Source organism: Hyperolius riggenbachi, chromosome 5 (assembly GCF_040937935.1).
Source record: "Hyperolius riggenbachi isolate aHypRig1 chromosome 5, aHypRig1.pri, whole genome shotgun sequence".
NCBI classification, from domain to species: Eukaryota; Metazoa; Chordata; class Amphibia; order Anura; family Hyperoliidae; genus Hyperolius; species Hyperolius riggenbachi.
Genome location: NC_090650.1, coordinates 10184372 through 10196374, shown reverse-complemented (window position 1 = coordinate 10196374; position 12003 = coordinate 10184372). Strand labels below are relative to the sequence as shown.

Here is a 12003-nt window from a genome sequence, read left to right as displayed (position 1 = left end):
TCCAACTTCGACTCAGACTCCTCAGTTTATGAAACCACGGCTCCGACTCCAACTCCGACTCAGCGTACCCAAAATGGCTCCGACTCCGACTCCTCGACTCCTTAGTCTAATACTTAAAGGGATACTGTAGGGGGGGGGTCGGGGGAAAATGAGTTGAAGTTACCCGGGGCTTCTAATGGTCCCCCGCAGACATCCTGTGTCCGCGCAGCCACTCCCCAATGCTCCGGCCCCGTCTCCGGTTCACTTCTGGAATTTCAGACTTTAAAGTCTGAAAACCACTGAGCCTGCGTTGCCGCACCTCACTCCCACTGATGGCACCAGGAGTGCACGGCGCAGGCACAGACCATACTGGGCCTGAGCAATACACTCCTGGTGACATCAGCAGGAGCGAGGACACGGCAACGCAGGCGCAGTGGTTTTCAGACTTTAAAGTCAGAAATTCCAGAAGTGAACTGGAGGCGGGGCCAGAGCATCGGTGAGTGGCTGTGCGGGCACAGGACGTCTGCGGGGGGCGGAGCATCGGTGAGTGGCTGCGCCAACACAGGATGTCTGCGAGGGACCATCAGAAGCCCCGGGTAAGTTCAACTCATTTTCCACCGACCCCCCCTACAGTATCCCTTTAACAGGGCTGTGGAATTTGTACAAAAATCATCCGACTCCGAAGTTTATGAAACCACGACTCCGACTCCAACTCCGGGTGCCCAAAATTGCCCCGACTCCGACTCCTCGACTCCAAAGCCTTGATAAATTTGACCAACTTCGGCACAAATTTGGTCGAATTCTCGACCGGGCATGCTCTTGGAGGCACCGATTTTCATTTAATTTGATAATTATCAAATCAGATGGTCAATCGCTCGCCAAGTCGAAAGATATATGGCCATCTATAGTGTCCTTATCTTATCCAAAATAGAAGGCTTTCTGTTAATTGCATGTTGAGATAAGCTGGTTAATGTAGCTAAACAAAAACTTCCCACAATCCCGCTAGCACTGTACAGTTCCTGCAGTTAGGCAGATGCAACCAGGCCGGGTAAAAAAAAAAACAAAGAAAAAAAAAGAGAGAGGCATCTAGGGACTTATTTTAACAGAAAAAAAGGGGTGGGGGTGGGGGGAGGCCGTGGAACCGATATATTAGGGGCAAAAACTATTCTTGCCATTTTTTTATTTTTGGATGTAACAATACCATTTGACGGAACTTCGGGAATCAGGCACAAGGAAAGATAATTCATGAGATATGTCAGACAGAAATAAATACAAATAAGATAATTGAAGAGATAAGACAAGCAAGGGGAAAATCAGATAAGAGCTATTTCTTAAGATGAGACTGATAGGAAGAGAAAATTAATGAGATAAAGAGATAAGGAGTTAATCATAGGAGTTAAATCGTGGAGAAAGAAGCAGAGGGAGAGCCGGGAGCCCAATCTGGCCTAATATCGTTAGGTCACCAGGACAGTATATAAAAGGCAAGACGTATACTCACAAACAAGGGTTGCTGGGTGAGGCAACCACTCGTCAGCGCTTGTGGGAAGTACCGTCCCCACTCGGCCTTGTATGGTATGATGCTGGTCGCTGCTCCAAAAAAAGGATTCTGTGGTTCACGGGAAAACCCTTTTAAACCAATCCCCCCCCCCCCCCCTAAAACTAAAGGGTAAACGCTAAGTACTGTAAGAACTGGAGGCGCCCGTTTCTAATGTTGTTAAATGTTCAGAGATCTCCAAAAGGCAGTATCCGAAAATAACTTATGTGGTAATCAAAACTGGGCCAGCACCAGTACTTCAATAATAAGCTAACTCACAATAGTTACTAATCATTACAATACAACAATGGTTGATGTAATAGCTTATGTGGTTTCCTACCTTTTAGGGTTCCTGTTCCTGATATATAAACCAGGATTCGGATATAAAGTTCAAAAACATTTATTTGTGCCCTCGACAACGCGTTTCACGGTAAAAAACGCTTCCTCAGGTCAGTAACGTGCCTAACACCAAGTTAGTCCTGTTTCAGGGAGCCGTTAGGAGTTATGAGATAAAACAAGTACTGTTATCAACCTCACTGAGAGACATAAAACAAAAAAAGAGCATTTGGTGATTTCAAGGTTTTCGGGAATCCTGTGGGGTACCGGCAGAAGGGAGAAGGTATCATCATATATAATGAGGTATTTAGCGCCCTGGTGGGATGGAGGTTGGTGTATCCAGCACTGGCACCATATATCACCACCGTTACTGACAGGGAAGTATTTGTTATAATATTATAATATTGTGTATGCTGTGGGTATAATATGGTCAAAGCTTTTTTTTTTTAGTTTGGTACCTCTTTACGTGAGGAGCTTAGGGTTAGTAAGAGTTCATTAACCACTTCCCCTCCCCCGAGACGAGTAACTACATCCCTGGAAATTAACTCTTCCCCCTGCAGGGACGTAACTTCTACGTCACTTCCCGACGCACGCTCCCGCTCGCTCCCGCGCTCGTTTACGCCGCCGATCGTAAGACGGGAGATCAATAAATGGGAACACACTTCCCATTCATTGATCTACATCTCTGTGTAAATGTCCGCCGCCATCAATGAGATGGTGCTGCCATTCACAAGAACCGATACTTACACGTCCACGCATAACTTCCTGATTGCGTAGCAATACTACGCACAGGGAAGACATCTTGTGGCCAAATAGTAAAATTACATCTAAAAACATTTTTCATTAACAGAAATTTTTTTTTTTAATTTAAAATTAACCCCTTACCTGCCACACTCCCCAATAGTTACCGCCCTCTCAAATTTGTTGTTAAAAAAAACCCCAAAAATATATAATTAAAAAAAATACATAAATAGTTACCGTAGGGACTGACCTTTTTTAATATGTATGTCAAGAAGGTATATTACTATTACTTTTTAAATTATGGGCTTGTAATTAGTGATGGACGCAAAACTGAAAAAAAAATGCACCTTTATTTCCAAATAAAATATTGACGCCATACATTGTACTAGGCAAAAATTTAAAAAGTACCTGAGGTATTTTTTTAAAGAGCTTATAGGATACAGAGGCATGTTCTCTGCAAAATGACATGCCTCTCTATCCTTCTGTTGCTGCTTCCTGTCCCCCCTGGGCTCTGCTGTCCCCCCTCAATGCTGGCCACAGGCTAGTGAGTAGCCCGATTGTCGCTAGGCTCCTGTTCACCTGCCACCTGTCAATGAAATTGCTCCCCCTGCATTGCCTCCCGTTTATCGCTCCCCCGCCTCCACCAACCTGCTCCCCACCTCTGTTGCCTCACTCCACCACATCCTCCAATAGGCAGCTCAGCCGTGACCGCGGAAGTACTTCCGGGTCACAGCCTTCTTTGATTTCCTCCGCCGGTGATCGGAGGTTTCACTGGCTGCGGAGGAGGAACAGGAGAACAGAGAGCGGCAAGGAGCAGCGCAGATCGGTCCAGGAGGCAGCGTGGAGCAGGTAGTATGTTTTTTTTTTTTTCTTTTTTTCATAGCCACCTCAGGTTCTCTATAAAACGTTGCAATAACCGGGACAAATAAGCAAATAAAATGTGTGGTTTCAATTATGGTACATGTATTATCTTAAAACTGTAATGGCCTAAAACTGAGAAATAATGATTTTTTTCCTCATTTTTCTTATTATTCCCATTAAAACACATTTAGAATAAAATAATTCTTAGCAAAAAAAAAACACTCAAAGAAAGCCTAATTGGTGGCGAAAAAAACAATGTATAGATCATTTCAGTGTGATAATTACTGATAGGATTATTGGCAGATGAATGGATGCAGCGCTGAAAGGTACAGTATAAATGGCTCTGGGCCGACGGAGAGATACGTAGAGAGCGCACTTCTCTTGCGCAGACTGTCCATGAGTGGAGGAAGTTACGGGACCCGGTACTGGAGTAGAAGAAGGCTGAGGACGGCGGTGTGGGAACAATCCGAGCGCACGGGGCTGGAGGAAGCCCCAGGTATGTATAAAACTGTTACTGTCATTCAGCTCTGGTACACTTTAACTACTTTATGACAACCTGACTTATAAAAACTTCCTGCTAGAGCCTCTTAATGGCTCCAGGACGTTTTTGTAAGTCAGACAGTGTTGCTGCTGCTGTGCGTGTGCACGTGCGTGCTCCCGCGCGTGCATCCCTATGAAAAAAAAAAAACACCAACAAAAAAAAATACACCTTTATTTCCAAATACTATATTGTCACCATACTTTGTACTGGGGACATAATTAAAATCTTGGTATAACCAGAACAAATAGGCAGATAAAATGTGTGAGTTCTATGTACAGTAGCAGTGTTTATATTAAAACTATAGGGAATGAAATTGGAGAAATCGTGTATTTTTTCATTTTTTTCCTTGCATTTCCCTTTAAAATGCATAGAAAATAAAGTAATTATTGAAAACAAATATCAACCCCAAAAAGCCTAATTGGTGGGGGAAAAAACAAGATATAGATCATTTCATTGAGATTAGTAGTGATTGGCTCGTTTCCACTAGGGCGAATTCGCATAGTCAATGAAAGTGGATGGGACTGTTTCCACTTGTCTTTTTAAACGCACGTTTTTATGTGCAGAATTTTTCTGCACGGTAGGGCCTGCAGAATTCGCCTGCGTGAGGAATGCAGGCGAATCGCAGCCCATGTATTTGATAGGGAAACCGCGCGTGCGTTTTTTGCCGCGATTTCGCGTGCGAATTCGCACGCAAAGTAATACAAATTGGACCAGGCAGTGACATGGTTAAATTCGCATAGACCCTGCCTATGCGAATTCGCACGCGAAATCGCGGCAAAAAACGCACGCGGAATCGCATCCGCATGCGTTTTTGTCAGCGGTGGAATCCCAGGGATTCGCACCGCACTAGTGGAAACGGGCCCTAAGCTATTGGCAAATGAAAGGGATGAGCACTGAAAGGTGCACATCGCTCTTGTCTGTTAGGGTAAGGAAAAACCCTTGGAGGTGAAGTGGTTAACATGAACCCGAGGTAAAAATAAACTGAAGATATAAACAATTATATTTATCCTCCTACTCCTAAAAATGACTTTTTTTTAAGTATCCCATCTTTTATATTTAAACAATTACAAAGTAGGTTGAATGTTTTACTGTGACTTATCAGTGACAGTCTATTAAGTGTCCCAGACTTAAAATACATTAACTATTGACCTTTTTAACTCTCTCCCCTGAGCTCAGAAGTTGTATTCTGTCAGGAAAACTTTTATGGCTGCTATTTGTTTATCAGTGGTGATTACTATATTCCCGACAAGGTACCTACAAGACAGAAGCTGTCACTTCCATGCCTAGAAATGAACTTTTTCAGGCAGCAAAATAAAGCAAGTAAAACAGCCTGGTTATTAGTATGCTTTGTACTGTACAGACACGTTTAGCTCATGTCACTTCGGGGTACACTGTAAGGTGGGAGACCAGGATATGGCAGACAGAAAAGCAAATGCCATAACAGCCACAAAAAAAAAGGAAAAAAATCTTTGCCTTCTCGAAACATAAAATGTATGCAATCCACAAAGCGGAATCTCGGCATTCAACCCACCACAACAAAACCACACGGGCACCAGGCTTGACAACAGGTTTAAGAAGCACTGATTTAAGTGGATCCGAGATAAACTTTTACTCATTGCATAATTGTGCCCCTTACATATAGTTTATAGGGCATTCCTCAAGCTAAATACTTCATTTATTTATTTTTTTCAACTAAAAAACATATAAACTATATACTAAAAAAGCCTTGCCTACAGCTCCTCTAGCGCCCAGGCATTCTGAGTCCCATGTAGCAAGTGCTCATGGGAGCTCAGTCTGGGGAGGAGGAGGTTGTTCCTGAAGGAGGAGGAGGAGGCATTACCAGCGAGAGATTTCAGAGGCAAGGGGGCGGATAGGGGAGGAGAAAGGAGGAGAGGGGAGGAGAAAGGAGGAGAGGGGAGTGGAGTTTTCACAGGCTGAGGGCTGGAGATGCAGAGCAGCTTGCCTGTGTGTAATGATCACAAGCAGAATATGGCTGCTCTCATTGTACCACAGGAAGAAATAATCATCTACAGTTGAAGCTGTTTGCAGCTAGTTTTGCTGTGTAAACTTTAAATAAAATATATAGACAAGTTACTTGCTACAGTTAGTTTTTCATCTCAGATCCACTTTAAAGGTAACGTGAAGTGAGAGGGACATGGAGGCATGAAGCCCATACTCATGTGTGCGCAGCATGGACTTGCTCGTCTTCCAACATCCTACATCACTAAATACAATCACTTTTGTTTCAATTGGTACAGACTAACCAGCGAGCTCATGGTGACCCAGAACTCATTGGGGTGTGTATGGGGCTACAATGGTCCTAAAAGCCCCCTTACTAAGATGCTAAGAAAAACAAAAGTTTGCTTTCTTAAAACAGAAAGAATTTGCGATAATTCCGGTTGGAGTGAGCTTGAGATGTCTCCCAGTGCATCACTGCTGAATATATGCAAATTAACCATTGTACCCTTAGAAGCTAAACACACCTCCAGAACCGCTGGAATGCAATGATGTGTCAGCTTGTTAATTTGTACAGAGCCATAATAATCCAACACAACATGCATACAGACTGTTTTGGATTGTTTGATCCTCATCAGTGCATGGCATGGATTAATTTGGCTCTATGGAGTAGGGCTTGTAACACCGAGAGGTACAGACTAACCAGCAAGCTCATGGTGGCAATGATGTGTCAGCTTGTTTATGGTTAATTTGCATGTATTCAGCAGTGATGCATTGTGGGAGACATCTCCCAGTGCATCACAGGTACCCTTTCAGATTACATTCTACAACAATTCTTCTCAAATAATACCTGAAGCATCTCCGAGTTTGAAGTCGCTGTCATCGGAGCTGTCGTAATCCAACGCTTCAAGAAGAGAAGTCGCCAACGGCTTCACTTGTCGTCTTTTGGAACTCCGATCCACTGTAACAAGAATTGTGTGTTTAGCTTGGGGGTTAATAAAAGTGGCCTCCCAGAATATCTTACGATGTAACAATTCAATAACAATAATTTCCTTCACTTTTGGGCACTATTATTATTATTATTTAACTTTATTTATAAAGCAGGTAAGCATTTCTGACAAACTACTATAGTTCTGAGCAGGTAAGGGCTCTTTCACACTATGCGCTGCGCTGTCAGTTGTGACGCAACGCACAGAGTGTACGATCTACTTGGCGACATGAAAGTCCATAGACTTTCATGTTACCATTCCCATTACAGGTGTGCGTTCCCAGGCATTGCGATGTAATACGATGTAACGCTTCTGGGAACATCTAATCGCACAACGCACACATTCTCCTGATGGGTTGGCTGCCGACGTCTGCGCTCCTAGCGCACCACGACGTGTATTCTGTGCGATGGCCGCACAATGGCAGCGCATGCACGAAATCGCGATCGTGTATGCGCTCTGTAGTGTGAAGGAGCCCTAAAGCAAAAGCTAAAGTGCCTATATGATTATTTATTATTATTATTGAGTATTTATATCGCACCAACATCTTCTGCAGAGCTGTACAGAGTATATTGTCACTAACTGGCCCTCAGAAGGGCTTACAATCTTATACCTACCATAGTCCTATGTGTATGTGTGTATCATGTAGTGTATGTATCATAGTCTAGGGACAATTTGGGGGGAAGCCGATTAACTTATCTGTATGTTTTTGGGATGTGGTAGGAAACCAGAACGCCCGGAGGAAACCCACACAGGGAGAACATACAAACTCCTTGCAGATGTTGACCTGGCTGGGATTGGAACTGGACAGCCAGCGCTGCAAGGCGAGAGCGCTAACCACAACCCCACCGTCCTGCTGATAAAACTAAAACAACAGACGCTACATTCAGCGGAAACCTTATCTCAAAACAGACAAAAACTAAGATAAAGAAATAGGCAAAAGTGAAATGGAAATCGATGTTTCCTGTAAAACTTAATTGTGGACCCTCCTCTCAGCCTCCCGAGCCCCCCTTTCTGGTCCTCACACACAGAAGGTGGTTTCAGTGACAAAGAGAGGAAGCTCAGAAAGAAATACAGCTCATTTTATTCTAAAACTGGTTTCCACCTTAAAGTGAACCAGAGGTGAAAATAAACTGATGAGATACAATTATACTTATCCTCCTAATCTAAAAGTGACTTTTTAAGTATCCCAGGGTTTTCTTTTATAATTTAAACATTTACAAATTAGGTTAAATGTTTCACTGTCTTTAATTAGTGGCAGCCTATTAAGTTTCCCAGAGTTAGAAAAAGGTCAACAGTTCATGTAATTTCCTTCTCATTGCCCTCAGAATTTGTATTCTGCCAGGAAAACTTTTATGGCTGTAATCTGCTTATCAGTGGTGATTACTACATTCCCGAGAAAGTACCGAGAAGACAGAAGCTGTCACTTACATGCCTGGAAATGAACTCTTTCAGGCAGCAAAATAAAACAAGTAAAACAGCCTGGTTAATCTGTTTTGCACTGAACATGCACATGTATATCTCATCATGTCACATGTCGCCTCGGGTACAATTTATGACCCCCTCCACTCCACCACCAGGCCCCCCATCCCCCTTGTTCACCCCATAAGGCCAGATTCACACTGTAACGCATGAAAACCTGATACTGTAAAAACTGACCCATTTTCCATGTAGGGCTTGGTGACATTGGGCACTTTACCGCCATCGTGTTTCGGCAGCCCAAATCTCATGATTTGCCGCAATTCAGTGCAATTTGTGCTTGTGATTTCCATTCAATAGAACAAATCACAGAGCAATCGCCCCCGAAACACTGTATGCAGTGCGTTTGCTATTAATCGAAATCACACCCGCTGCAGTGTGAATGTATCCATGGGGATACATTGTAGCAGCGCTTTGATGATCGTTGGCGATCAGCAAAGCGCTGAAGAATCGCCCCAGTGTGAACTCGCCCTGTAATGGATCGGTTCCTTACAATGTTATCAGCTTTCTCATTCGGTTCTGTCAGTTTTCGTTTTTGCATCGCCACCCCCGCATTCGTGTTCCTAAACATGCGCTGCCACTGCCATTTTAGTCCTCTGCACACTAGAAATGCCGGTACATTGATCCCAGAGCCCAAGCAGAAGCATCAACCTCCCTTGTGTCAGCAATAGACCAATGGGAATCCTCCTTAAGCACCAAGGAGGCCTTTCATTGGTCCACTGCTCAGTAAACCAATGAGAATTCTCCCAGGGGAGGGACGATTCCGATTGGTCTATTGCTGTGGGATCCTCCTACAGCCCACCTTTCCAGGGCAGGTCTCTCTTTACCTACTCAGCATGTATAGAATAGGTCTCTTCAGGCCGTGTGCAGCTGTGGATGAGGGAATCCAGACTGAGCATGTGCCAGTAAGGTCTGAGCATGCCCAGTAGAATGAAGCCACCTTTGCATGCAGGAAAAAAGCCATGCATGCAGCTTCATTCTGTTGTGTGAGGGCGGACCTTGCTCAGGCATGCCCAGGCCACATGCACTGGTCCACGGATGGGGGCGTGGCCAGGAGATGAAGAAGGACCCTGCGTGGGAACGGTGAGCTCAATAAGGATCCAGGAAGCTGATGGACTACACAGAGGCTTATAACTACTGCAGTGAATATCTACATTTTATTTGTTTTAGTCTGCTGTGCTTTTATGCCAATTGTATTTAGCCTTGACAGCCGGACATCTGATCAGTGATATCACTGCCACACACTGCACATCAATCTTTAATAGATTACTATACATAGGGATTGATGCCGAAAAGCGCAGTAATTGGGTACACATGTGCAGTGCTGTATGCCTGTGATGGGGTATGGTGCAGTATACAAGTGATAGGATCATGGGGTGCAGTGCAGTATACAAGTGATGGGGTCAGGGGGGTCAGTGATTGGAGACATGTGCAGTGATGGGGCCAGTAGGCTGCAGTGATTGGACACAGGTAAGCCATGTATGAGGGCTGCACTGTATGTAGGATATGCTGCATACAGGTTATGGGGATGCAGTATACAGATGATAGGGTCAGTGGGATGCAGTGATTGGACTCATGTAAGCCATGTATGAGGGCTGCACTGTATGTAGGGTATGCTGCATACAGGTTAGGGGGATGCAGTATACAGATGATAGGGTCAGTAGGCTGCAGTGATTGGACACAGGTAAGCCATGTATGAGGGCTGCACTGTATGTAGGATATGCTGCATACAGGTTAGGGGGATGCAGTATACAGATGACAGGGCCAGTAGGATGCAGTGATTGGACACAGGTAAGCCATGTATGAGGGCTGCACTGTATGTAGGGTATGCTGCATACAGGTTATGGGGTCAGTAGGCTGCAGTGATTGGACACAGGTAAGCCATGTATGAGGGCTGCACTGTATGTAGGGTATGCTGTATACAGGTTAGGGGGATGCAGTGATTGGACACAGGTAAGCCATGTATGAGAGCTGCACTCCATGCATGATATGCTGCATGCTCCCTGTATGAAGGATATGCTGTATACAGGTTAGGGGGATGCAGTATACAGATGATAGGGTCAGTAGGCTGCAGTGATTGGACACAGGTAAGCCATGTATGAGGGCTGCCCTGTATGTAGGGTATGCTGTATACAGGTTATGGGATGCAGTATACAGATGACAGGGTCAGTAGGATGCAGTGATTGGGCACAGGTAAGCCATGTATGAGGGCTGCACTGTATGTAGGGTATGCTACATACAGGTTAGGGGGATGCAGTATAAAGATGACAGGGCCAGTAGGATGCAGTGATTGGACACAGGTAAGCCATGTATGAGGGCTGCACTGTATGTAGGGTATGCTGCATATAGGTTATGGGGTTAGGGGGATGCAGTGATTGGACACAGGTAAGCCATGTATGAGGGCTGCACTGTATGTAGGGTATGCTGTATACAGGTTAGGGGGATGCAGTGATTGGACACAGGTAAGCCATGTATGAGAGCTGCACTCCATGCATGATATGCTGCATGCTCCCTGTATGAAGGATATGCTGTATACAGGTTAGGGGGATGCAGTATACAGATTATAGGGTCAGTAGGCTGCAGTGATTGGACACAGGTAAGCCATGTATGAGGGCTGCCCTGTATGTAGGGTATGCTGTATACAGGTTATGGGATGCAGTATACAGATGACAGGGTCAGTAGGATGCAGTGATTGGGCACAGGTAAGCCATGTATGAGGGCTGCACTGTATGTAGGGTATGCTACATACAGGTTAGGGGGATGCAGTATACAGATGACAGGGCCAGTAGGATGCAGTGATTGGACACAGGTAAGCCATGTATGAGGACTGCACTGTATGTAGGGTATGCTGCATACAGGTTAGGGGGATGCAGTGATTGGACACAGGTAAGCCATGTATGAGGGCTGCACTGTATGTAGGGTATGCTGCATACAGGTTATGGGGTTAGGGGGATGCAGTGATTGGACACAGGTAAGCCATGTATGAGGGCTGCACTGTATGTAGGGTATGCTGCATACAGGTTATGGGGTTAGGGGGATGCAGTGATTGGACACAGGTAAGCCATGTATGAGGGCTGCACTGTATGTAGGGTATGCTGCATACAGGTTATGGGGTTAGGGGGATGCAGTGATTGGACACACAGGTAAGCCATGTATGTATATGCTGCATGCTCCCTGTATGAACACTGCGCTGCACACACACAAGACAGACACATAGACGCGCAGTATAGCGGACAGACACAATGCAGGCAGCACTCACTCTCTCTGCTCGCTGCTGGCCGGGTCACACACAGTCTCTATCCAGCACAATGGGGGTCAGATAGTGATGGGCGCACTGCGCAGCCGCAGCTCCTCCCCCGGCCCCGATTGGCTACTGTAGGTCTTTCCCAGCGTGTGACTGGACAATCCCTGCCACGTGATCAGGAAGTGCGCCGCAGCAGTGCGCCATATTTGTGAAGGTCTGTCAGGGAACCGATGTGCTTTGCCGGGGCGGCCATGTTTGGTGAGGGCAAATGCAGAGCTGTAGCGTTCAGTCTAAAGGGCGGCCATTTTTGTTATTGGCGAGAGGAGTGCAGGGCTGACACTGTCCA

General features: G+C 45.3%; 1 protein-coding gene across 3 annotated transcripts in view; it reads right to left on the bottom strand.

Moving 5' to 3' along the window:
* PHF14 (PHD finger protein 14) overlaps positions 1 to 11748 on the bottom strand; it is a 300907-nt gene extending 289159 nt beyond the window's left edge. For all 3 annotated transcript variants that reach the window (XM_068235081.1, XM_068235082.1, XM_068235083.1), the window contains exons 1-2: positions 11673 to 11748; positions 6799 to 6909 (exon numbers count right to left, since the gene is read on the bottom strand). In XM_068235081.1, the coding sequence (XP_068091182.1) occupies positions 6799 to 6909; position 11673 (112 nt within the window). In that variant the 5' untranslated portion in view covers positions 11674 to 11748. The remainder of the gene's footprint in view (positions 1 to 6798; positions 6910 to 11672) is intronic.
* Positions 11749 to 12003: the final 255 nt, after the last annotated feature.